The following is a 21,739-nucleotide window of genomic DNA, read 5'->3' as shown; positions in this document are numbered from 1 at the left end:
TTCAAATATAATTTATAAAATATTGAATTTAAAACGATATTTTATATTTTTTATTATAATATTATTTATTAGGTAGATATTTTTGTTTTTAATAGAAAATAAATTTTTAAAAATTAAAATTAAATTAAACCTTTTAAATTCTTTTTTAAAAATTTATATCATTTTAAAAAGAAAATTTTTATTTTCTATTAGAAATATTTAAAATTGTAATTTATCAATAAAATAATATTTTTTTATAGAAATTAAATTTTTTATTTTTTAAATGATGTGGATTTTTTAAAAAAATAAAAATTTCAACTTAATTTTAATTTTTGAAAATCTATTTTCTGTTAAAAATAAAAAATTAACTAATAAATTATAGTACAATAAAAACTATAAAAATATTATTTTAAATGCAGTGACCACGATGCTATTAAATCTCTAATTTTTAAAGTGATAACGTTACCATTGAATTAAGTGTTTGGATTACAACTGAATCAAATGTTGGAATGCCAATTTAATAAAAAAGGCTTTTGCTATTTAAGCTTCTTTTTACCTATGAATTATTTGGCCTCAAGAAACCCAAATCCATCGCAAAAGATGGACCTCGTAAAGTGCTTCACATTTGAAATAACAAAAACAAGGGGTGAGAATTACAGGGATTCAGCTATATAATATAAATCATAAGAGCAGAGCAGAGAGATTATTGCAATAATTGGTAAAGAACAAATAATAATTCCTACACTTTGCTTGAGGGGAAAAAGAAAACCCCATCAGCCAAAAATGAATTCCCACATATCTTTCATCTTTCAAACTTTCCCTTGTATAAAAGTCATTCTTTTCCTTTCAAGATACTATGATGAAAAAGAAAAACTAAAAGTTAAAAAAAAAAAAAAACAAAAAAAAAAAGAAATATGAAATCTCCTATTAAAGTCAAAATTTTCACTTTCGACTCTACAAATAAACGCGATCGGCCCTAATAGGTTTATATTGATGAAGATCGCATGAATTACTAGCAATAAAAAAGATAGCACATTTCAACTTGTGACACAATGTTGGAGATATGGGTGGCTCAGATTTATGTACCTTTCCCATAGAGGCTTGTACCTTCCAATGGCCAATTTTAGCCATGGCTTCATGTTCCCATTGAAGTGAACAACTGCTGCACTCTCAATCAGGCGGTTGTCAATGTTAAGATCATAACCTAATCCTAAGACATGCCATCTCCGATCAAGTGGTTCTGTGAGCCCATAAAAGGCTAAAAGACCGGCAGGAAGAGTTCCCAGTTTCCAGAGTGTTTGATCAGCATTTTGCTCCTGCCAGTAATGGTATCTCGCAGTGACATTTGCTTTCCTCCATGCAATCAGATCAAAAACATTCATGCCAAATGCCCATCCACATGCTTGCGGATCAAATTTTGAGCTGACGATTGGATTTGAGAAATTGAGATACTTGTAATAACGATGAAATGCTTCAAGACAAGTCTCCACTGCCCCATTTACGTTTCCATGCAAATCCAATGAGAAAAGAGGCGTTAGATCTTTCTGCACAACAACATCATCATCAAGGAATACTATCTTCTCAAGCTGTGGATAGATCTCTGGTATGTAAAATCGCAGGTGATTCAACAGGGAAATATATTTAGGGTTCCGCAATTTTGGCTCAACTTTTAACTCCTGATTTTCCCCAAAAGCATAGGCCTGTGAATCTACGTCTATTAGCTGCTTTACAATGGGAGCATAGGAAGCATTCAACCAAGACAACTCCTCCATGTTCTGCACCTCTATAGTGGACCCCTTGAAGTCATTGCTAAGGAACCAAGCCTGCATAGCTCCATAGCTAACCCCATTGGTGACAATGTGGAAAACTATCTGTTTAGGATGATCAGCATTGGAAATTGTAGAATTAACTACTACTGAGGTAGCAAGGACATTGTCTGAGAATATGCAGAAGTGGTAGAGATTGTTGTCCACGAGTCGAGGAGAGTTTCTCCGCTCATTTGCAAGGTCTTGAAGGGGCAGCCTTTGAAACCAATCAGCTGAAAGCTTGACAATTAAGCAGTGAAGATTCTTAGGAAATGCTCCTGCCATCAATTGTCCAAACACTGTACTCTGAACAGTTGCTGCATTAGCTCGCTCTTCTAGGGCTTGAATATGAGACTTCATCGTCACTATTGTAGTTGCAATGTCATAATGAGCATCTTGTGCCTTATAAATGAGTGATGATAGATGTCTGATTATTGGCTCTGCTTCCTCTAATGTTATGGGCTGCCCTCTCATTGCAGCTTTTGAAAGCAAAAGCTGGCAACTACGAATCTTTGAGCTTAGCTCCCAGGCAAGGTGAAGGTTATTGTGCTCTTTTGCAATTACAACATAAGCTTTGGCAAGTGTCATTTGCTCCGCCAACTGCCGAGAGTATGAGGTAGCACTCAATATTTCTTCAGTAAAGTTTAAATTCTCATGAACCTGCTCCCTTCTTGAATCTTCCTCCTGGCAGGGGGAATGTCAAAGATGAGTAAGTCCACCAATAATCATTTTAAAAGAAAATGGCAATAAATTACAGTAGTTTCAGTTAACCTTATATTAATTAGAATTGATGCTCATCATATCCAGATCATATAACATACTAAACGGAGGGAGATGGAAGATAAAATCAGATGTGCAGAAGCACTATAAAAAAGCATAATAGATTGCACCACCTAGATTTAGGATATTAATCTAACTTTATCACAAAGATTCCCTGAGAGCTCAAAGATCACATAGAAGACAAAGATATTCCACCTCTTTCTTCCTTCTGATCTTAAAGAGTGACCAGGGCAGTTTCAACCACATTTATTTTCCATTTCATCAAGTACTTATTTTCAATCAAAAGAATAAACTAACAGGTCTGCTTATTAAGGAAACTGGAAGTGGAAAAAATAATATAAGATGTCAACTTGAGCTGGAAAGTTGCCGCCAGCCATGATGTCAAAGTAATGACAGATTTCTGAAGATGGTGGAGAACAGACAAAGTTCATATAACGGATGCATTAGCAGCATCAATTTAGTGCTAGTACATTAATGGGAGTGGTAGTGTAGTGCTAGAGAATGGTTTCAAGATATAGCAAATTAGCAGCTGCAGGATTACTGTGGTGATGAACTCAAAAAAATTTCTCTCCCTCCAAGTTATCCACCTTGCATTCTTGTCAATATGGCTTCTCTATATGTTGCAGACCAGCAGTACAACCCCCACCCCAACCTCTTTTGTTTTCTGTGTGTGTTAAAAATTGGGGGGGGGGGAGAAGAAAGCCAGTTATAGATAAAAGAGACCAATTGCAAAAGCAAAGAATCCTATTTTCAGTTATCATAGGACTTCCATAAACCAAAATTACAAAACCATGTGCCTGTATCATCCACAAATCATATTGCAATACCAAATTTCAACGAAAAGGGGCTTACTATAGCAAGAAGATTAATTTTTAGATAGCTTCAACATCTATCATATGATTTCCCTCCATAATAAAATTTTAAGAACAAACACAAACAAAAGCACACAGAGACAGAGAAAATATGAAGTAACATGTTACTATGTGCAGGCATCTAATTTATCCAACACTGAAAATAATCACCACAAGAAATTATGACATTAAAGGTTTTACTTATTGTTTATCAGAGATGAGGCATACATGACAGTCCCTAAAATTTTGCCAGTCTAAATACCTTTTTTATTGTTGACACTGGGTAGAATTTTAAGCATATAAAATTCAGTATCTAGTTAAAATATGGTCTTACACCTGAATAGCTCTAAATAAAGCCTGGTTAAGCCTCATTAAACAGGATACTTATAGGGTAGTGTTTCCTGTAAAAAAATGATTTCAGAAGGGTACCGACCATAAACCTTTGTTACTGAGGGTTATCGTTCAGCTTGATCATACAGAGGATTGTTCATTCTAAGTAGGCAATTCATAACCAGGTTAAGATAGTATGATACCAAGCACAGCAACAAGTATTTCAAAACAACATTAATACTAAAAAGAGAGACCTAGCATACATGTTTGGCATTCAACCAGAGGTGAACCATATATGAACTTTATGTTTAACCTTATGTTTTTATATCCTATGGATGATTCTTGAATGAAGGACCCTCCACATTGATTAAGAAATTGAAAGCTCTATTCAACTCTCACAACGAACCACACACACACACACGCATATATATATATATATATATATATATATCAATGGTTGTGAAAATAAGAATTGGAATCTAAAAGTTGATCCATGTTTCTTTAAAAAAAAAATTGATGACATCCAAATACCATGAATATAATCTTCATAGTATGAGATTCACACTCCTTTCTCTTCATGAACTCAACCATCATCAGTTCATATCAATTCCATCAAAGAAATGGCTAGTAAACTTTTACTCTGTCACTTCAACAACTAGCACCAAAATGAAAGACACTGCTATTGGAACTGACAACCACAGGTGGCAGGCATGTTATTAACCAGGAACTCACACATCTAACTCCCGAACAGAACTAGTCTGAATTACTTGACTATGAATCCAAAGACGAATCAGAAATTCATTATAGCTACTGTAATTCAATCTAAAAAAGCAAAACAAGGTTACATATAAATAAATACATTAAAGCAACTATCTACCTATCCCACGTTACATGCTAACATCTAAACTAGACAATCAATCCAGAACTCTTAAAACCTTAATCAATAACCATTTTAACCAAATACAAAATACACCCTTTTTATCAATTCCTTTCATTTCCATAATTTGCATCAAACCCCCAAAAGTTTTTCAAACCTATCCACTTCCAAGTTACAATAACAAACTAAACCCACATAAACAACATCAGATAAATAAAATAAATAATGCAATATCAAAATTAAAATAAAAAAAGGACATGGGTTGTATACGTTCTTACATGAACAGGATGCTCAACCCGATCTTCATGATGATTATGATGAACTACAAATAAAACCAATACAGCAACTACAAACAGCCCAAGCAGCGCATAGATCCAATGCGAAAACCTCCTACGAACCGGGCGCCGGTAATCGGCAGCCCGCCGCCGCATCTTTCAACCAAATACCCTCCACAATTCACCACCAAATCAAGATTCCAGTACTACCCATTTATTCAGATTCGATCCAAAACAACACCTCCAACAAATTATATATAATCACTCCACACTTCCTTTTTTCACTCTATAAAAACTCTAAGCAGAAAATAAACAAAGTAACAAAGAACAAAAAAATAGAAAAACTGTTGGGGTTGTTTTGGGGATGTGAATAAGAAATCCTATTAAGAAGTGACAGTGATGGGATCTGGGTTTTGTTGCGTTAGCATGAATAAATGGGTAAAGATTTTAACCAGGGAGACCTTTTTTTTTGGGGGCGTTTTTTTTGGTTTAGAGATGTAAAGAGAGGGAAAGGAAAGGAAAGCAAAGAGAGGAGACGCACATGACACCATGTGATGGGCTTAAGCTGGGTTAAGCTTTGGTTACCATGGGCTTAAGCTGGGTTAAGCTTTGGTCACCATTTTTTCTTATGTTGAAATTGAATGCCAATGCCATTACCCCCTACTTTTGGCTTTAATAATAAAATTTTTTTTTGAGGGTTTTATTGTTTTCAGTTATTACTGGCCAATTTCCATGTATAAGTCAATGAAAATGGCAGGTGAATTGGCATTTGGCAATGATATTTTACCTTTTCCATGATGTGGAACCGTTACGGCTTTGCTTGTGCTATTAACACCCCATAACAAGTCACCTTTCATGAAAGAGTAGAGCAAGCTTTGATTTACTATTTTTAGGTGTTAATGTTTGAAGTGTTTTAACATTTTCACATGGCATTGATAGATAGAATAAGACAGAAAAAGAACATTATGGAAATTAAATAATTGAAAAAAAATAAAATAGTAGTTTTATGATCTAATTTAGTTGCAATAATAGTTTTTCAAGTTAGTAGAAACAGAAAAGAAATAATAAGAGGTACTGAAATTTCTGTTTTATGATTTTTTTTTGTCAATTTTATAATTGAATCTTTAATAATTCAATCATAAAATGCAAGTTCTAACATGATAAAGGATTCCAACCATACTCCCAAATGATATCGTAGTAAAAAAATTTTTACATCAATTTGATGATTTATTTGTGAACTCTTATGCAAAATATTTTTGTAAAATTAATATATAATTAAATAAAATTAAAATTAAATTAAATCAAATCCATACAAAGATGATACTTGAACAATGTTTTAAAACTTACCATTAAAATAAAGTTTTATTGACTTGTCAGTTAAAATTTTTAATACATAATAAAGGGTGGGTTTACATTCATATACTCACTTCGTATAATAATAAAATAGAAAATACAAAGAAATGACAAATTGGGGTTTAACGCAAATGCTTCATCCGTCTTCTTAAATATGAGGTTTTCGACGACACAAAGATTCGATTTATGATTAGGGTCAGCAATTCAATCCGTTTCAAATTAGTTTCGATCCGATTGGATCCTATGAGACCAATTTTTTTTTTGAAATTTGAGTTTTTGATCGGGTCAGATTTGGGTTTGAAGTAAATCCGACCCGACCTGATTAGATATTATATAAAAAATTATTTTTAATTAATTATTTAATTTTTTATTTATATATATTTATATAATGATATTTTTAAATATTTATATTTAAAAATATATATTTTATATTTTAAAAAATAATATTTTATTAATTTTGGATCGAACAAGTACGGTTTATATAATATCGAATCGGAATCAAGTTCGAGTATGAAAAAAAAAATTAGGAATAAGGTCAGATTCGAATTTAATAATATATAAAATCGAATCGGATTCGAGGTAAGCAAAATTCACCCCGAATCTGATCCGATGTCAACCTTATTTATGACACTTACTATTTTTTTTTAATTTTTTTAGATTTTGACATCTTATGTAAAATAATAATAATAATAATAATAATAATAATAAAAGATACGAAGGTTTTTCTTTTGGCACTTTTGTTCTATTGAGGATAGATTAATATGTAATTCTCTATTTGAATGATAGCCCAGTATTTTTTCTTTTAATTGTGAATATAAATCAGTTGTAGTTAATATTGACTTTAATATTAAAGGAAAGCGACCACTGCAAAACGTTGGTTTGCACTTGCAACTTGCAAGATTTTATTGACTGAATCAGGCACCCATTTTTGACCTTTAGATGGTATGTTAATGAGACCTTTTGTTTCAATGGGAGGAAGGGAAGAATACCATTTTTGAATCAAATTAATTGTAAGACAAAGTCATAAAGCAGTTGCACATGCTATTGAATGTGAATCACGTGCAGTTGTTACAAGCTGAAGAAACCAAAAGGATGTCTAAGGGTGTTTTAATTTCCTGGATTTGTCTTAAAGATTAATTAAATCTAAGACTATTATTTCCTATATTTACGTCATATAAAAATATTAATAATTTATGTATTTATATCATATTTTATATAAAAATTATAAATCAAAATTTATATCGATATAAAATATATTTTATTAATTTTATATATAATTTTTGTTAAAATTTTAAATCGTATCACTTTTATATCTTTTTTAATGTCATTTTCATAACGTACTATTATATCGTATTTTAAATTATCAAATCTTCATAAACTACTATTTGTCAAATCTTTTCATTGTTTTTAACACATTTATTATTATTTGAATATAAAATTTTAATATAAAAACAAATATTATAAAAATACTTAGATATAATATTTCATATATTGCCACCAAACCACTAAACTAAGAACTTTTTACCTCCAAATTAAGATTTCATTGGCGTATTTCTTTAATTAAAGAAGAGTTAGAATTTAGTCATCCCTATCCTTTAAAAGAAAAAAATATAATTTCTTCATAAAAAAAAAAAAAAAACAATCCATTTCTATTAAAAAAACTTCCTTTTTCTTTTTTCTTTTTTTTTTTTATTGAAAAGATTATTAATTTTATCAAAGTTGATACTGATAACCTCAAATAACAAAAATCATCCAAATTATATGGCATTTTTGCCCTTGCTTCTTAGTTTATAACTTTTATCAGTGAAACTGAAATGGTGAATAGGAAATATATATGGACCCAAATTGTAATTATAGTAGTTACATTTATGTTGGTTTTTTTATTATTACTATTATTATATATCAACACATTATTACTTTATTACACCACTGGACTATACAGATAAAAGTCATATATCAATCCGTGGCGTAGTAACTATGCATCAAAATTACATACATGCTAAAGTAAGGACTTTTACTTGTTTGGTTATTCAAAATGGCGAATCATCCAAGGTGGCAACAGCGCATTGGCGACACCATGTTGTGCTGGATTACTTTCCTCCTCTCTTCCAGCACTGCTCCTTGCATCATAGGTGCCACTGCACAATGTACTCTAATGAGATTAGTCATGGCACCGAGTCACTGATATTTTGATAAAATTGAGGTAAAATGGAGAGAATTAGATTTGTTTATAATTTCTCATCAGTTTTCAATTAGCTGAGATTCATAGAAACCTGATGTCGAAGGTCTGCACTGGCTGTGGCAGAAGCATGGAGGATGAGCCTTGGCATTGGTTTTGCTGCTCCCATAGTGCCTGCTGGGCAGCCGCCTTCTCCTTTTCCTTCACCTATTTTTGGCCCAACAACATTTTTAGTACTTGTTACAGAAGTACAGGATCGATCAGGTTCATAAAATTCACATTGTGGATATTGAAATTTAATTTCACCTTCTTTGCCAGTATGTTATTCTGCTCTTGCAATGCCTTATCCTGCATATGGAAGAAATCAGGCAATCCGTCCAGTAGCTCAAGTTCATACAAACATTTTAAACGTTTTTTCCACATAATATAGTACCTTTTTCTGAAGCTCAGAAATTGATTCAAACATGAGCTGATTCTGTAAGTGAAACATTCCAAGGTCAAGTTGCTTTCTGGGCCCAAGTTGCACAATCAAAAGCTTAAATTCTTTAAGTGATTTTACCTTTCTTGACCGTATATGTTTGAGGGCAGAATCAAGTTGTTGCTCCAAATTTTGAAGCTCTCTAAGACTCGAATTCTCCAGATCTTCTCCCATATAATGCCTACAAATATATTTTCTTTAAATATAATTTCTTTTAAGGTTGAAGATGACCAAATACATTTGAAACCTTGAATCAATTTAGTACCTTTCGTTTCTTTGTAAAACTTCCATTCTGGCTTTAAGTTTTGCATGTTCCAGAGTCCAGCTTCCCTGCAAAACATATTGAATTTATCTTTTATTTTCTTTGAGGATACAGAATTAGAAAAACATGGACGCATGCAATTATTTCCATCTCATAGAATATAATCCAACTGAATTGGCAGTGGCATCTCTAAGATTAATTTCACATTGTTATCCTTGTTAATCTGAAATAGAATAAAAGCACATCTTTGAATCCTTACTGAAACATGTGTAAGATGGCTGCAAAAAGAAAAGGAAGCATGCTTGACAAATTCTAGAATTTGGAAATTTCTCCATAGAGAGTGGGGGTTTACATTTTCATCAATTTCATTTGCAGCAAGTTGCCTCTCTGCATAAGAATATCTTTCGTACCGTTCAAGGATCCTCTCCATGCTGCACAAGAGATAAAGATGATTTATGTAATTCTCAAGCAAAAAAGAATGAAAACAAATTAATGAAGGGTTAAATGTGCTTCTATTCTAAATAGGCAATTACAGCTTACTTCTTAGTCTATCTGCTTATTCCATACAAAACATTTAAGTGTACTGGTTGTCTTAAGAGCTTTAAGGATAGTTCATATTTGTAACATTTCCTTCCTTTCTCTTTATAGTTCAAATTTTCAATCTGATGTGGCAGAAATGCCATGATAAGTCTTCAAGATTCTTTTCAATTAGCCTACAGGGAGTGTATATATGCACAAGACACTTCATTCCTATACAGTTTGATGAAAAAGAAAACACCAACAAAGCCAAAGGCAGAAGACTACGTCTCAGTGTAAAAAAACATATATTAGGAAATTTTCAAAGTACAAAATTGTAAAAGTTTGATTTGTTATCAGAAAGTCAGAGTGGTAATTAAAGTTTCTGTAGAAAGAGGTTACATCTAACACCAGTTTGTCATTAGATGTGCCTTGCAACTTTTTGGCTATCAGCCGTGCATAAATTTGAGACTACGTCCCCAACTCACTTGATGCGCGCAATCTCGGGATTCTGGCAAGATCCCAAGTCAATATCATACAGATAGCGTTCCTAACTTGGTAGACCTATATGTTATTTGGATTAACGGCGGACGTATCAGACAAAATATGTGTCCCATATATTGGTTGCATTTATTGGGAAATCAACACGTATATCAACACTCAATAGTAAGCTCAAATTAAGAATAAGAATACAAATATATTTATTTCGACCCAACTTAAAATGGCTTACTTCAAACCAAATCCACTATCAAATAAATTTTTATAATTGAGAGACTTTTGGAATGAGAAAAGTCAACTCTTCACTCAAAATTTAACCAAAAACTCAATTACACTCTTTTAATAGCCACCTAACTACTCTCTTAGTGTCTAACTATTTGAAATTATTAAACTAAAACCAAAACATCTTATTTATAAGGGTAAAACCCTTATACCTTTACTAAACTCTCAGTGTAGGATATAAGACAACTTAAACTCTTATAACTTCACTTTAACTTTTGATGTGAGATTATAAGATTCAAGACAAAACCCAACAAATGCTCCATTTGACTTGAATCTCTAAACACTTCAACAGTATCTGCAAAGCTAACACGCTTGCCTTTTTTCTTTTCTTTCATCACAGGAATCCCAGCAATTGAGCCTCCATCAAGCACATACAAGTGATTTTTTGCCGTATTCCCTCGTAAAATCACACTATCATTTTTTTACACTTTTAATGAATCACTACTACTATAGTATGTGTACTCCCGAGAAGTTAACTCACCCAAAGTAATCAAATCGTAGCTACTTTACATGACGAAGTATCCTAACAACACTATTGTGAGATCTAAGACGCGCACTCCCAATGTTTTGAATATGCACATTTTCGTTGTTAGCAACCACAAACATCCCTATACCTCTCATTCTCATCCAACTCCACAAAGCAACTCCTATTGTTGCAAACATAAACTGTAGCAGCTGAATCTAAAACCCAACCTTTATCAACTTTCAAAATCTGAGTCTCATCCACACAAGTCGTTAAAACATCATTATCATCATCAGACACAACAATAGTAGTATCACTCTTTTCTTCATCCGATTTCTTTTCATCATGCATCCTTTTGAAAGCGACCATATCCCTTCTCCACTTTGTATAGCGCACTTGAATATGTCCCTTTTTATCACAATAATAATATTCTATGTCATTATAATCTCTATCTGTTGACTTAGATCTCCCTCTTGATTCATCAATTCTCTTTTGAGTCTTCCCTCAATCAAAACTCTCTACAGCTAGTGTACTCCCCCTAAGTGATGAGTTTTGTATTCCCATAAACCTTTCATTCTCACATAACAGGACAGTCACATCATCCAACTTTAAAGTAGACCTATCAATCAACAAAGTTTGAACTAAAGGCATATAAGACTTGGGCAAAGATGAGAGCAAAATTAAAGCCTTCTCTTCACCTTTTAACTTATCAATAGAAATCGTCAGCAATTAAAAAATAAATTTATTAAACTCATTTAGGTAATTATGAAGATTCATACTTTATTTCATCTTCAGAGAATACAAATTTATTTTCAAATATAATTTGTTAGTTAACAACTTCGATGCATAAATACCTTCAAGCTTATCCCATAAACTCTTTAGAGTACTCTTAATCAACATCATTCTAATAGTACGAACAACTTTCTTTTAAATTATATTCCAATTACTGTCAGACATTCCCTCGGACTTACTACTCTCTAATGTACACAAATATATTTGTTTCAACCTAACCGAAAATAACCAACTCTAAAACTAATACTCTATCAAATAAATCTTCACAACTGAAAAACTTTTGAAATGAAAAAAGTCACCAAAATCTCCTTACTCAAAACTTAACCAAAATCTAATTACACAATTTTAATAACCTACTCACTTAGCTATTCTCTTAGTGTCTAACTATCTGGGATTACTAAACTAAAACTAAAACATCTTATTTATATGGGTGAAACCCTTATACCTTTACTAAACTCTCGATGTGGGATATAAGATAACTCATATTCTTATCTTCACTTTAACTTTCGATGTGAAAATATGAGATTCAAAGCAAAATCCAACAACATTCATGTCTTTGCCTAACATCACTTTCAACAGATTCACTTCAAAAAAATCCAAAAGTCTTTACCCACACTTTCTTTTATAAAAGAGGTCACATCTACACTTTTTTTATTTTTTTTTTATAAAAGAGGTCAAAGCTAAAGATAAAAAAAAAGTTGCAAGTGTTGAGATTCAAAAACTAGCCCTACTACATGCCAAAACTTAAAACTCACTGTGTGAACCAATTGAACTAAATTACAGTTTTTACTTTGCCCTCTATTTCACATAACATGTTAAATTCAAAACCAGGTATTGGTACAGTGGCACCTCCATTCCCTTTCTTCTACCTTGCAATGAAAAAACTGTGGTGGAAAATGCAGAAGGAACAAAATTCAGAGTTGAAACGAGAAAAAAAAAAGCCCTAGGAGGAAAGAAACTCAACGCCTAAATGTTTTGTTTATTAACAATTCATTGCTCCTGCAACCAATGCAGAAGTGAACTTTATGCCTTTGTTTTTTTAACAAATAACAAGGTGATAAAAGTGATACATAATGGATGAATTAAACAAATTTATCACTTTTTCTTTGTTAGACCAAAAAACCTCAATCCAATCACACCAACGAAAGTAAAATTAAACAATTAATTAATCACACAGGAGATAACAATTTAACGTGGTTCGACCCAATTAACCTATGTCCACGAATGAAAAACAAAATCCATTAGTTGTAAAAAATTATAAACATACATCAAATCAATCTCACTCAATAATTAATACTCATAGACTCTCTGAATCTCTTCTAGTCTTATGAAGTATTCTTAACTCAAATAAACACATATCAATGTATACCATTTCAACACAATCAAACACATATCTATATATGTCCATACATCATACCTATATGAATCTTCTCAGTCTCTTCTAGTCCATTTACAAATAAATATACACACTCATAAGACATAAAGTCCCAATACCGCTATGGGATGTTTATCTCTTAAAACCCTACAACTCTCTTACATCTTTTTTTCATATCTAACTTTGTAGAGACCTCACTTATTTATAATCATATAAATTTGCTTATTAAAAATTCTTATTTTTTTAGAATCCTTCTTTTGCAAATCAAACTTGCCTATTAAGAATTTTTTTTTCTTTTAAAATTCTTCTTCTGCAAGTTTTTTTGTCTATCAAATAATATCTAACAAATCTCAAACAAATCTCTTATAAGATTTGAGTCGTTATTCCTAATAATCTCTACTTAGACTCAAATTTCATCAATTATCAGTCCTTATGTTAAACATAATTCGCTTTATTTGCAATAAGTCTCACGATCTTCTTTTGTGTGTCTTCACACTTCATACAAATTAATTCTTAAAACATGCACTCAAACTTTTTTCTTGAATTGAGCTCCTCTAGGCTTGTCTCTTCTCATGTGTCGAACCATCAATTTTTTTCACATCTCAAACCTTCAGCTCTTCTCACATCTTGAACCTTCAGCTCTAATATCACTTATTAAGGATCACTGCAACTTTGATACCATTTATTAAGCTAAAAACCCTCAATCCAATTACGCCAGCAGAAGTGAAATCAAACAATTAATCAATCACACCAGAGATAATAATTTAACGTGATTCGATCTAATTAACCTTCGTCCATAGCGAAAAAATAAGATCCACTAATTGTAAAAAATTAGAAACATATATCAAATCAATCTCACTCAACAATAATACACATAAACCTTTTCAATGTCATCTAATCTTATAAAATATTTTTAACCCAAACAAACACATATTCATGTGCACCCTTTTAACACAACCAAACACATACCCATATGTACCCATACATCATATCTATGTGAATCCTTTCAGTCTCTTCTAGTCCACTCACAAATAAACATACACACTCATAAGACGTAAAATTTCAACACTCTTATGAGATGTTTATCCTACAAAATCCTACAACTCTTACATCTTTTTCTCATGCCTAACCCTGCAAAGACTTCACCTATTTATAACCATACAAACTTGTCGATTAAGAATCCTTCTTTTAGAATTTTTCTTCTCCAAGTCTTAAAAATCTTTCCTTTTAAAATTTTTCTTCTGTAAGTCTTCTTGTCCATAAAACAATATCTAACAAATCTCAAACAAATCTCTTATGAGATTTAAGTTATTATCCCTAACACTTTTTAGTCATGAAGTTAACAGTATTCTTTCTGATTTGAACTTATTTGTTCATCACAGATAATCTCGCTTAACAATATGTTGGTAAGGTTTCTAAAAATGGATTCTACTACAAGTTTGTGACTCTTGTGCTTCTTCTTTTTTTTTTTCCTCAACCATAGATTTTATTGATATATAGAAGAAAATTTTGCAATCCAACACATCTATGTAAAAACAGAGTCCAACAAAATCATGCCTAAGAACCCTAGCTTATAGTTCAAAATTATCACAATGAGCTTTCACTACTGCCAAGCATGGAAAATATTAGAACTCTCCACTCCTATTTTGGCCAAAAATTACTTCCTCGTGAGAATGAACAAAATCCATCACTCCAATATCTTTTCGAGCCTATCTATTTCCTCAAATATCTTCCATAATTTCCAATGCCAAGTTTCAACCACCCTAGAATTAGACATAATAATTAAAGCATTCGTTTTCACCCTAGAATTGTTTATTAACAATTCACTGCACCTAGAATTAGCTAACCACATTATCATCCATGCGAAATAAAATAAAGAATTAAACCAAACATGTATCATTCTTCACTCTTACACCTTTTCTACTCTCTGTCTCGCTACCTCTTATCCTCTTTTGCTTTCCTCACTCTCATGTATCTATCTGACTTGAATGTCGAAACGCACTCCAAAATACTATCTTCTATGCCCTTATCTTTTACTTTGCAACAGGTGTTACTCATTCTCCAGCAAGTTTCTCTCTCACCAGATCAAGAATTAAATCAACAATTTCCAATTCCCTACCTACTAATTCACATACTTTGCATCCATGACTTCTAATATAGTCTTGCTTCATAATTTCGGAATCATACTTTTACATATCCTTTCAACTTCTTTACTTCACTTAGTTCCCCATCTATGACAATAAGGACAGTCGCATTTGATTTTTAAGGGTGAAACACTTTTTTGAGAGTAATTATTCTTCTAAGATACCATAAAACTCAAAATTTTTTAAATCAAAGTAGTGAAAAAATTATATATAAAAATCTTTTATAAATGACAAATAGTCATGACATTTTATTCATATAGTTATAACGCTTTTGTTATGTAATTATTTTTTAAAACACAATTATTCAAAATATAAATAAAATTAATATTTAAAAATAAATAAAAGATGTAATACAAAAAATTAAATATATTCACCTAGCAAAAAATTAAATGCCAAATGTCCATCTTTTACTTTAAAATTACTTAAAATATTTTTAAAAAAAACTCTAAACTATTCCATTTTTTAAATAAATTTTTATATTTTTATTGTGTCTAAATAAACATTTATCCTTTTATTTGTATCCAAATATGCTTTTATTTAAAAAAATGATTTATATTAAGGATTTATTTAAGTGTGAATTAAATATTAAAAATTTATTTGGATATAAAATAAAATATAAAAATTTATTTGAGTATAAATTAAATTATAAGAATTTATTTAAATAGAGTGATAAAGTTATTATATCACTTAACCAAACTACCAAAGAATTTTGTTGTCTTTTTTATAGCTCTTATAATAAGTCTTTCCATCAATGTGGAATATCATACCCATATAACATTCAAAACAACTAACAATAGAAACAAAAAGCCACAGTTCTTGAGTTCTTTATCAGGTCTCATTGAGAAATCATATCTAGAGATTTAAATAACTAATCCGTACATGATTTTTTCAATGCATTTTGAAAAACAGGTAGCTAACAGGTTAGAGCTTTGAGCAAATTTTCCAACTGCTTTGTTTAACAAAGAATAAATCCTAGCTGAATGTGGCTGAGCCAAAATATATATATATATTAGCTGATTACATGAAACGGGCAGCTGCCCTAATTTCACCATTCATGGACTCAACTTTAGCTTTCAGGGTCTCACTGGTGACAAGACCAGTGTGCGATTATTGTCGGTAAAAACAAGTTCATGATTCTAAAATTTTTCAAGAGTTGACGTGGCTTTCCTCTGATTAAAAGCAAGCAAATCAAATCTCTGTTAAGTGTAAGACATCTAGCTATATTTTGGCGGACGTCCACTACCAGTCAAACAAGGATGAACGGTAGCTTCTTAAGGCAAAAGCCCTTAAAATCGTCCAAGGACAATTATAAGAATCCTGTAACTACTTAAACTAATTAAAGAAAACATATGATACTGAAGAAGCTTAGGAGTGTCAAGGACATTAGATGCCAGCATGTGACTTTTTATACTAGTGATGTTACTAGATTCACATGCTAGCAGACTAAAATGCATATGAACTGTAGTATAAACTAGGCAAAGTGAATTGCAAACTACATAAATTATTATGAAAAACTAAAGATCAATGATAAACGGTATGATAGTATGATGAAAAGTTTTTTCACAAGTCATCCAAATAAAATATTAATAAATATTAATAAATCCTCTTAACGAGAGCCGATTAACGTGATTGCTAGGTTAATTTAAAAAGGTTTAGGTGCCTTCTTGATCAATGGAAGGTATCTAATCCCTTTTTCTTTTACCCTATTACTCTTCTAGCTTTAACTCAGATTACCCAAACTTTTATTCGTGCCACTTGCATTAGCCTATATGCAAACTCAATATAAGCTTGCCCCCTTGAATTTTTCATAATTTTTTTTACCAAAATAAATCTAACTGCATATATAGTCAAAAGTTAATATTTACTCTGAAAAGTTGCAATTCTCAAGATAATCCAATTAGGAACCTTTTCTTTGCTTTTTTTTCTTTTTAACAGTAAAAATATCAATTTATTCAAAGAAAAATAAGAAAGAAATTGATCAAAGCCAAGCTACTAGGTTATTAGTTCCCTAAAGTACCTTGCTTCCTCTTTGAAAATTAAGTACAACATATTAACCATTAGTAGTGTTGATATTGTCAATAATTATTAGCGATATTCATAATTCAATTTTAATCAAATTAATTAATCAAATTAATTAATTAAATCAATTTAATTTAGTTAATCGATTGATCATTGAATTAATTTTGATCGATTAACGAAAATGATTTTTAAAAAATTTTGATTTTCGATTAATTCAATTCGAAAACTGAATTAATCAAATTAATCAAAATTTTAATCAAATTATAACATAATCCAAATAGAGTATGAAAAATATTTGAAATAGATCACTTAATTTTATAACTTGTTAAGAGTTTTTGATATAATATTATAATATTTGAATATTTTATTAAAAATTTTTATTTAGTTTGTTTAAGATATGAGAAATTAAGAGTTTCTAATATAATTTACTTTAAATGTATTTATTTTTTGATTAACCAAAAAAATGAATAACCGACTTAATTAAATTCAATTGGTTAATTTCAAAACTCATAAATTTAGTTCAGTTAATAAAATAATATAATATAATGTGATTAATTTGATTTTAAATAATTTAATTCGAAATTAACCGAATCGACCGAATAAAACCTTCTAATACTTATATGTATGTTAAAAAATTTTAATTTTTAATTTAAGTAATTAAAATTCAATTTTGGACAGTTTTAATTACAAAAAAATTAATGCTGATATTACTAAAGAATTAAAACATAAGAAACCATTTGCTAATTGGGAAACAATACAGATAACGGAAAAAATTATTTAAAAAATTAATCTTTTGGAAGGGGAAAAAAAAAGAAGAAAATCACCCAGCAACCCGATGCCACGATGGCATTGTAAATTAAGCAGCTTATTGGCTCGACACACAAGCTGCATGCAGGCAAGTTTAAAACAAAATTGTTGTTTGAATAATATATATACTCATGATTCATTAAAAAAAAAGATGAAGCATAGTTAAATGAATATTTAATTATTTGAAAATAGAAAATGACATATAACAAGAAAGAAAGAAATAATAGAAAAAGTTGACAGAATGAACAATTTCCAAAATATGAAATTTATATTATTTAAACATTAAATCAATATAGTATGGTTTTATTATTTAAGTAATCATTTACTTAAGTAACAAAAACTAAATGCTACTCAAAAATATTTTTTTATAATTAACCATAAAAATAATTCCATTTTTAGCTCTCAAAGAGGTAACATCAACATCCAAGAAATATATTAACTATTTATATCTTCATCTTGACTTTGGAGTTGTTCAAACTTCAACTAGAGGTGATAGTTTGAAAAACCTGAGCTTGCTCGAAACCCAAGAAGCTTATGATAACTTATGATAACATCTCATCATATGAAAATATGAATTAATTTGGGGTATGAATCATTAAAGTAGTTGGCTTCTCTCTAAGCCTCTCCATCCAAACCTTTTCAATCTAAGCCTCTCCATCTAAACATTAAGGCTTTTTCTATTTCGTGAAAAATAATTTTTATATTTTTAAGTATTTATTTGACAGATTAATCAATAAAAAATAATTATTAATCAGCAAAAAATAATTTATTGATTAATAAAAAATGAGATCTTTTTTTTTAGAAATTGTCTTATGAATTTGAAAAGAGAAAGACATTTTAAAAAAAATAATTATCTATGAGTAAAATAATTTATTAATATTTTCGAGTATAATTTTATTTATAAAAATATTATATTAATAAATAATATTATATTATAATGCATTAATAAATAATATTGTATAAGTAATATTATGATATATTCATAAACAATATTATATTAATAAATCATATATTAATAAATAATATTATAATATATTCATAAATAATATACTATTAATAAATAATATTACAATATATTAATAAATAATATAAAATAAAAGTAGTTTTATTTTAAATATTTTGTATATTAACATAATATTTTAATATTAAATATTATTATTAAAATATAATTTTTTTTAATATTAATAATTTTAATAATAAATAATTCCCATATATTTTAATAATAAATAATTTTAATATTTTAATAATAATTAATATTATTTAAAAAATAAAATTTTCAAAATAATAAAAAATATTTTTTATTAATTCATTTAAATAACATAAATTTTTTTTTAATTCAAGAAATATAAATAATCTTTAAAAATCAATTTTTAAAAGCCATTTTTATCGAAACAATCCTAACCTAAGATGTTTGAGAGACCAAAAATCTGAAAGGGCCGGAATTGAAGTACTTATTTTACTAAGAAAACACATTATCTATAAGTCAATGACCATAAATTAATGCCCAAAAGAGAGCCCAAGGGTCCCCCAAGCCCAAACTTTCCCTTGACCCATTACTATTATCTGTTGAAAACATGCATGCTTCGCAGTTCGATCAAAGAATCCTTTTCATATACTATTTCATGTAAGCCTTGGTTTACATGGAAGCAGCTGTCAAGTTGAGCATAGCCGTCTTCAGCGCCCCCCCCCCCCCCCCGGCACCTCACCTGGTGGAAGCTAAAGCTGATAGAACTATCACTAGTCTTGTCAAATGTACCAATTTTTGTCCAACTGCTCGCTTTCCTAAACAAGAAATTTCTCTAATTTTTTATTGGTAAACCAAAATGTAAAAGTCTCAAGAAAATTATAGTAGAGTTGACTGGAAATTTTTTTTTTTTGCTTAAATTAGAATTTCTTGAAGCTTTGTTCAAACAAAGATTAGACTTCACCATTAATAGAAGTATTAAGATTGTAGCGTAACATATTCACAATGAGATCTCTTCCTACACGTCTAATACTCTTTCTTTCTCTCAGCCCATGTGTTCATTCTTTACTGTGCTTTACTGTTCATTACTACAATACAAAGACTTCACCAGCTGGTTTTATTTCTTTTTTTTTTTCGATGAATCAATCATAATAAAGGTAAAAGCAAATCACTTTATTGCTGTTATTAGCAATTCAAAAATGCGAAGAAAAAAGAGGAAATTAGAAAAGACTATGAAATATGAAGACTTAAGGGAAAGAAACAAAGATGGAATGAAAAAGGATAAAGCAGTTTTAAATTAAGAAAAACAATCGTACCAAGAATCGGTAGAGTATTCAAAGAGCTTCCCTTTTGTTGAGAAGATAATCACAGCAACCTCAGCATCACAAAGGATAGAGATCTCATGGGCTTTCTTCAACAAACCCGACCTTCTCTTTGAAAAAGTCACTTGCCTGTTGATCTTGTTCTCTATTCTCTTCAGCTGAACCCTACCCCTCCCCATGCTGATATTATCCTTCCTTTCTTTTCTTGAAAATTTCGATCTTAATCAACAAACTCAAAACACCCAGAAGCAGGAAACTGACACTGGGTTCAGAGACAGAGAAGAAGGGGATTGCTATCACTTTCTCAGGCTATCTTTTGTCCAAAAAAAAAAATGGTTCCCTTGATGATCTCTTTGGCTGCTGGCTAAGGCAACAAAAATGCTGGTGTGGGAGAGCATAAGGGGGAGAGGGAGTGGAGTGGGGTGAGGGAACTAGCGTGTCTGTGCGTGCGTGTGTATATATATATATATATACATGTTACAGTGGAAATATATAAAGAAAAGATGGAAACCACATTGGTGAAGGAAAGCAGATTGGATGTCGAAAGGGGTGGTATTGGAAAACAAAGGATGGTTTGGTCAAAAGCGTTGTCGAATTTTGATTGGCTCAAACACCTGCAACCATCTTTTTTGTCTGCTCTCTAGGCCGCATAGATTTTACATTTTGTCCGTGGGTTTTAACTATTTTTGGTGCTGGCCCATTGTTGTACGGTCACGAAATTCTTTTTTTCTTCCATTTCTTTTTATTTAGTTATCACTCTTTCTTTTTTATTATTTTATTTTTCTTTAATAGTACTTTTATTTGTTTTTAATTAAGATCAATTTAAATTTTGTCCAAAAACTTAATTTAAACGATTTTTTTTTCTTAATAATAAAATTGGTAAGGTATTTTTCAAGTTTATAAATCTTTTATTTTTTTCTATGATTTTAGAAGTACATTTTCTCATATTAATGTTATAATTTTCAAATTTTATTCTTAAAATATTATCTATAATAATTGAATTTTGATTAATAAAAAATAAAATTATCTATAAATCATATATTATCGTTAGACCAATTGGTCGGGTTTTATTTAGATTAACCTTATAGAAGGATTTTAAATTTTGAATTTAATTCGATTTAAATTATTATTTTATTAAATAAAATTTTTATTTTTATTTAAATTTAATCTTAGATTTTAGTTTAAAATATTAATAAAATAAATTTTTATATATTTATTTTATAATGATTGGGTTTTTATGAAAAAAGAAAGCTTAGTCTTGAACAACAATTAAAAGTTTTAATGGGATTTAACATGATCATGAACACTTTTAATAAAAAAAAAAAATTTTTGTTATCAATTAAATTAATCGAATAGAGTATTTAATTATTTTATATGCATTAATCTAT

At 30.0% G+C, this 21,739-nt stretch overlaps 2 protein-coding genes across 2 annotated transcripts; both read right to left on the bottom strand.

Moving 5' to 3' along the window:
* Positions 1 to 682: 682 nt before the first annotated feature.
* On the bottom strand, positions 683 to 5,433 carry LOC111312980 (hexosyltransferase GAUT11-like). Its single transcript, XM_022913758.2, has 2 exons — positions 4,901 to 5,433; positions 683 to 2,468 (listed from the first exon to the last, which is right to left on the bottom strand). The coding sequence occupies exons 1-2, from the start codon at positions 5,051 to 5,053 to the stop codon at positions 1,017 to 1,019; spliced, it is 1,605 nt and encodes a 534-aa protein (XP_022769493.2). The 5' UTR covers positions 5,054 to 5,433; the 3' UTR covers positions 683 to 1,016.
* A 2,615-nt stretch (positions 5,434 to 8,048) lies between these two features.
* Positions 8,049 to 20,802, bottom strand: LOC111312965 (agamous-like MADS-box protein AP1). The gene is made up of 8 exons (XM_022913757.2): positions 20,346 to 20,802; positions 9,522 to 9,600; positions 9,173 to 9,237; positions 8,989 to 9,088; positions 8,863 to 8,904; positions 8,736 to 8,777; positions 8,524 to 8,636; positions 8,049 to 8,388 (listed from the first exon to the last, which is right to left on the bottom strand). Exons 1-8 carry the CDS (start codon positions 20,528 to 20,530, stop codon positions 8,277 to 8,279), a joined length of 738 nt encoding a protein of 245 aa, XP_022769492.2. The 5' UTR covers positions 20,531 to 20,802; the 3' UTR covers positions 8,049 to 8,276.
* Positions 20,803 to 21,739: the final 937 nt, after the last annotated feature.

The sequence above is a fragment of the Durio zibethinus genome, chromosome 9 (genome assembly GCF_047325235.1).
Source record: "Durio zibethinus cultivar Kanyao isolate XHJ-2024 chromosome 9, ASM4732523v1, whole genome shotgun sequence".
In the NCBI taxonomy this organism is placed as follows: domain Eukaryota; kingdom Viridiplantae; phylum Streptophyta; class Magnoliopsida; order Malvales; family Malvaceae; genus Durio; species Durio zibethinus.
Note: the sequence above shows the minus strand (reverse complement) of the source record. Positions and strands in the feature narration are given on the sequence as shown.

Excerpts from the sequence above, each read along its gene's own strand:
- LOC111312980 (XM_022913758.2), bottom strand. The coding sequence starts at position 5,053 with ATGCGGCGGCGGGCTGCCGATTACCGGCGCCCGGTTCGTAGGAGGTTT. Across the intron at positions 2,469-4,900 it reads GGGTTGAGCATCCTGTTCAT|GAGGAAGATTCAAGAAGGGA; the intron begins GTAAGAACGTAT and ends TCCCCCTGCCAG.
- LOC111312965 (XM_022913757.2), bottom strand. The coding sequence starts at position 20,530 with ATGGGGAGGGGTAGGGTTCAGCTGAAGAGAATAGAGAACAAGATCAAC. Across the intron at positions 8,905-8,988 it reads AACATATACGGTCAAGAAAG|AATCAGCTCATGTTTGAATC; the intron begins GTAAAATCACTT and ends TTTCACTTACAG. Across the intron at positions 8,637-8,735 it reads ATAACATACTGGCAAAGAAG|GTGAAGGAAAAGGAGAAGGC; the intron begins GTGAAATTAAAT and ends GGCCAAAAATAG.